At 37.7% G+C, this 5,712-nt stretch overlaps 1 protein-coding gene across 4 annotated transcripts in view; it reads left to right on the top strand.

Annotated features, from left to right (window-relative positions):
- Nucleotides 1–1,287: 1,287 nt before the first annotated feature.
- plekha7a (pleckstrin homology domain containing, family A member 7a) overlaps nt 1,288–5,712 on the top strand; it is a 137,256-nt gene continuing 132,831 nt past the window's right edge. For all 4 annotated transcript variants that reach the window (XM_073851055.1, XM_073851054.1, XM_073851057.1 and 1 more), the window contains exons 1-3: nt 1,288–1,411; nt 1,518–1,594; nt 1,723–1,780. In XM_073851055.1, the coding sequence (XP_073707156.1) occupies nt 1,329–1,411; nt 1,518–1,594; nt 1,723–1,780 (218 nt within the window). In that variant the 5' untranslated portion in view covers nt 1,288–1,328. The remainder of the gene's footprint in view (nt 1,412–1,517; nt 1,595–1,722; nt 1,781–5,712) is intronic.

Below are 5,712 nucleotides of genomic sequence, written 5' to 3'. Positions count from 1 at the left end.
CATGTTGCCAAGTCTGTGGAACTGTTGCAGATGGTAAGCGGAAACGGGTACTGTGTGTATTTTCTATGGAAACAATAAAAGAATTTACAATTGAAGTATGCCCACAGAAATAGGATTAAAAAACACACACAAACACAATAATTACAAGCAGATATAAATACATTTGCAATCAAAATTATCCAACCCCCTTGACCAGCGAGACATTTTGCTGCAGAGAACAACATTTTGTGAAAACAATTCAACAAAAGCATCAGTAAACTATTAAAGAATTTATTATTTATTAATAATAATAAAAAACCTTCATATAAATTTTGAGCGGGATGATAAGTATTTATGTAACCCTGGGACACAACACTTGTCTTAAGTAGCACGGGTGTATTTGTAGCAATAGCCAAAAAAACATTGTATGCGTCTATTTTTCTTTTATGGCAAAAATCATTAGGATATTAAGTAAAGATCATGTTCTGTGGAGATATTTTGTAAATTTCCTACTGTAAATATATAAAAACTTAATTTTTGCTTAGTAATAGGCCTATGTATTTCAAAGAACTTAATTTGGACAACTTTAAAGGCGATTTCCCAATATTTAGATTTGCACCCTCAGATTTTAGATTTTCAAATACTGCCCTGTCCTAACAAACCATACATCAATGAAAAGCTTATTTATTTAGCTTTCAGATGATTTATAAATCTCTGTGTAAATTAAAAAATAACCCCTATGACTGGTTTTGTGGTCCAGGGTCACTGTAATTTAAGCACTCTTTTTTTCAGTGCTTTACAGATTAAAATAAATTAAATAATGTTTAAATGCCACAAAACTTACAGAAACTTTAACAACTCTACATCTGTGTAAATACAACTTAGCCTACCTAACCTATCAAAAAATGAACTGTATATGCGTATATATTACACACCTGGCAACCCACAGGCTATGCTGCAGCAAAGAATCACACAAATATCAGAATCGAGTAAATAAATAAATTAGTGCTTCGAAAGACAAGCTTAGGGAACATTCAGTTTATTGGAACACCAAGCACTACAATGCATGCATTCAGACAAGTGTTGACTAAATCTGTTTTGACTAAAAAAAAAATACAAATATTGTTATTATGATATCTCAAAAGCGTAAGCAATGGTTTTCTCTATGTTGCAGGACGACAGTATGTATTATAAGGAATTTATCCTTTTTTGTCGGCTAAGCTTGCTCACTGAAAGCCAAGTGCAAAGTTAGCCCTCCCCTTTAATCGCCTTTTGCCCGAGCGCTGATCGCTACAAGGGGAGGACAGCGAGGAGGGAATATGAGGTAGACAGGACTTTACACGGGAATAATGGCGGCGCCGCTCCGGCGGGACACCTTACCTGAGAACTACTCTTATGGGGTGTGCGGGGACGGCAGGGTCTTTTTCATAGAGTGAGGATATATGTTTACTATTGCATTGGAAAGAATTTCTTTCTCATACCGTTCGAGTGTTTCCCAGCCAATTGCATCGCTAACAGGTGGTTTGTTTTCCTGCCAGCGATGAGACGAGAACCACTTCTTGGCTTCATCCCTGCACTGGTGAACCTGTCAATTCTGGACACATGATCCGATCCGGTAAGAGTATTTACGCTTCCGTTTAGCTTTGGAGATATCATTATTTAGGGGTATTTCGTATTGCATAGACATTCAGAATAATTAAACGCTAAAAGTTTCGCAAACGTGCTATTTATCTTCCCTCCTAGATCTGCCCACAGGTTGGGAGGAAGGATTTACGAAGGAAGGAGCGAGTTTCTTTATCGAGTAAGTGGATGTGTTTATAGTAATTATACGTTACTGCGGTCCTGTAGTGCGTCAGGTGTATTACAGGTCATAAGCGGGATTAATATGGCTGTGCAAGTAGCCTTGCTACTGATCAGCAAAAAATGAATAGTGACAATTGTGCACGAGGGGTATCAAAGGTAAGTTTCATGCACAGTTATTGTCTTTAAAGACTGGCATTCAAGTACAAAGTCTACAGAACAGAACAGGTGTACACGCCCCTTTCGGTTTACAGTTGATGTCTCATGCTGGCTGTTTCTCAAAACCGAGCTACCGTTATAGAAGATAAAGCTGAGTGTCTTTTAAGGATGCTTTATGCAAGCACTGTGAGATGTGTACATAAAATATCTTCAGATTTGCTGATAAACTATAGATCAGTGGATTTTAAAGGGATAGTTCACCCAAAAATGACAATTACCCCATTATTTACTCACCCTCAAGCCATTCTAGATGAATTTGACTTTCTTCTCTCAGACGAATACAATTGAAGTTATATTAAAAAATGTCCTGGTTCTTTCAATATTTATAATGGATGTTGAGATTTTGAAGTCCAATAAAGTGTGTCCATCCATCATAAAAAGTGCTTGAAACAGCTCTGTGGGCTTAATTAAGGCTTTCTAAAGTGAATTGCCGCATTTTGTAAGAATAATATCCATGTTTAAAATTGTCGTATATGCGTTTGCGAGAGAGTGGCGTTCCAGTGGATGACGTACTGTAGGTGTAGCGTAAGCTCCGATCAGAATTTGCGATTTTCTAGGCCGACAAAATTAGGAACTACACTCCCATTCTGGTGTAATAGTCAAGGAAGTTTGCTGCTGTAATATGGATGCAGCAGGCGCAGTAATAGAACGCAGCGCCTGAAATTAATTCCCAGCTAGGTAACTTCCAACGAGGAACACTCCCTGTACATGCAGTTGGTCGCGTTGTGCTGCGATGTGCTGCGTGATATTACTGCGCCTGCTTCGGCCATATGACGGCAGCAAACTTCCTTGACTATTACGCCGGAATTGGAGTGTAGTTCCTAATCTTATCGGCCTAGAAAATCGCAGCTTTACATTTTCCGCCGGTCTTATCACTGCAGAGGAGTCAAGTTTTAAATAGGATAAATATCGAAACTCGTTGGTCATTTTTGAACGCGATGCTATTGGTCTCATAGAATTCAATAATCTATGCTAAGCTATGCTAAAAGTGATATCACCAGAACAGAAGAACGGCTGAAAGGATTTAAAAACGGTAAAAATCAACTTATTAACTCAGGAGGAGTTGGAGAATGAGCCTATTTCCAAAAAAAGTGACGTGTTCCTTTAAGTGTTTCAAATTATTTTTTCGGCAAATCGGTTTTGAAAATAACCGATACCGATAACCATAAAAAGCTTAATATCTGTGCCGATAATTGGTCGACTCCTAAATGTAGGTAACCCTACAGGCTTCTTGAAAGTTTTCTGAGGCCCTCCAGTCCTCTGATTGAAAACATCTGCTATAGACTGGCTTGGCCATAGCAGTGCATTTAAAAAAAATACCCCAAAATTATAGTCTATTTTTTGGTTTGCCTTGTTGTTCTACTCCAAGATGTTTGCATTGGCGTCGAGCCCTCATCTCCTAGTCGGATCTGTGCGTGGTGTGTGTTTAATCTCCTTTCTGGCTAGTAGTACTCCAGATTTGAGTCTGCATCCATTCCAGTGATTTCTCATATCCTCAGAGTTGGAGAATGAGTGGAAGAAATCTCTGAGTAAACATAGTTGGAGTCCCTGTCAGGCTGTCTAGATTTTAACTCATGAAGTTCTGATTTGGGGTTGAATTGGCATTAGGCTGCAGATGGTTGATCAGCACAGATGCAAAGATAATGATCATATACTTGCAGTCCGAGCTGTGATCTTGAGTATGAAAGAGCGAGAGACAGTCATATAACAAACGCCTTTGTCTGCAGGACTGTATTTGCTGTCAAGTCCAAAAAGCATCACATGACACCACTCACCAGTCTGTTTAAGGATCTTGCATGGGTGGAGCCTGTTTGATTTAAAGACAAACAGGATGCAGTGACTTTCTACAGTAGTTCACCTGACTGACTTTGCATAGTGTAACTTGAATGTGATTAGGGAACAAAAAGCTAAATAAAAATGGGTGACTTTTTCAGACTTCCAAAATAGGCTAAATAAAGAGCTGAGCCCACCTTTTATGCAAGGACCAGAATATTTTGTGGCAGTATTTTTTCATCCTTTTAAACATTTTTTAACCTCTCATGGTCCCAAACCAATGAATTAGGCTCATGGCAGTGAATTGAGACGTTACCGTCATATTTTTAAAAGCTATAGTTATGCAATCCAACAATGACATTCGGGCAGTAGTAGGAGTGCCTAGTCATGCAACAACAAAACCCTGTGCAGTAAAGAGGAAATAAACTTGTGATTCTGTGGATCAAGTGAATAATTAACTTTAACAAGTTGCTGAAAGTGAGCTGTATTCTTTATGAGGGAATGTTGCCTTTAGTCAAGGTTTGACGTAGATTTAATATGTATTGTGATCGATGATCCGCATATCTGATGATTATTGTTGTCCTGGCCTTTCCAATCCATCCTCAAGGGAAGGAGAAGCTGAAGAATGATGACCAGTGATTGTTAGAGGTAGATATGATGGAGGATCCACCGTATCACCAATTAGCTTATAGTAGGAGTGTGGGGCTGAGAGATGGGCTGTGAAAAATTCTGACAGCACTTGATGAAGCACATCTGACGCTTATTGTGCATTAAATCCAGTGTTGTAGCTTTCCTTGGGGGAAAAAAGAGTCCCAAATGTGTGTAAAGGTCTAGTTACAGTGTGATATTGCATCAGGGTCCTCAGAGGAAGCAAATATTAATAGTACAAATTAAAACAGTGCAAATATTACAAAATATAACATTTAATTGCCGTATAAATCACTTTCTTTTTGTCAAAACTGTCCAGCTCCCCTGAGCCCATTGAATTTAACAGACTCCCTAAAGCGTGCAGTGAGTTTGGTGGGTGGTAATTGAGAATTAATGGGGGAAAGTCAAATGTGAGGAGGCAATGCCTCCATTGCAATATGATGGTTATGATCAGCTAAAAAAAGTAAACAACACACACACACACTTAGATGTAACCACTTTGTTATGACAACTTATAACTTAAAATGGCCTGAAAACATGATCTGTAGGTTTTTCTTAGTGAGTAATCAGCTTGTTGAAATTAAAGGTACATCTCTGCATCTGTGAGCAGTGTTTACTGAGCACTGATGATCTGAAAATATGATTAGACTGATTAGACTACTTGGTTTTGATAAATAAAACAGCCTATTCATTATGTTGTTAATGTAAAAATACAATATAGATTTTTATTCTGGTAACATAAGTAATGTTTATTAAACCAAGAAAATGTGACCGGGACATGAATTTATATTCAATAATAATATTTTTTTTTTTTAATGTGTGGACTTATTTCAGAACACCATTGTATGTCACTGATATACAGTTGAAGTCAAAAGTTTACATACACCTTGCAGAATCTGCAAAAAGTTATTTATTTTACCAAAATAATAGGGATCATACCATACAAAATGCATGTTATTTAGTACTGACCTGAAAAAGATATTTCACATAAAATACATTTACATACAGTCCACAAGAGAAAATAATAGTTGAATATACAAATGACCCTGTTCAAAAGTTTACATACTCTTAATTCTTAATACTGTGTTGTTACCTGAATGATCCACAGCTGTGTTTTCTGTTTAGTGATAGTTGGTCCTGAACAGTTAAACTGCGTGATGTTCTTCAGAAAAGTTCTTCAGGTCTCACAAATTCTTTTCTCAGCATTTTTGTGCATTTGAGCCCTTTCCAACAGTGACTGAGTGATCCATCTTTTCGCACAGAGGACAACTGAGAGACTCATATGCAACTATT

This window comes from Garra rufa, chromosome 11 (assembly GCF_049309525.1).
Source record: "Garra rufa chromosome 11, GarRuf1.0, whole genome shotgun sequence".
Taxonomy (NCBI): domain Eukaryota; kingdom Metazoa; phylum Chordata; class Actinopteri; order Cypriniformes; family Cyprinidae; genus Garra; species Garra rufa.
This window is presented reverse-complemented; position numbering and strand designations above follow the sequence as displayed.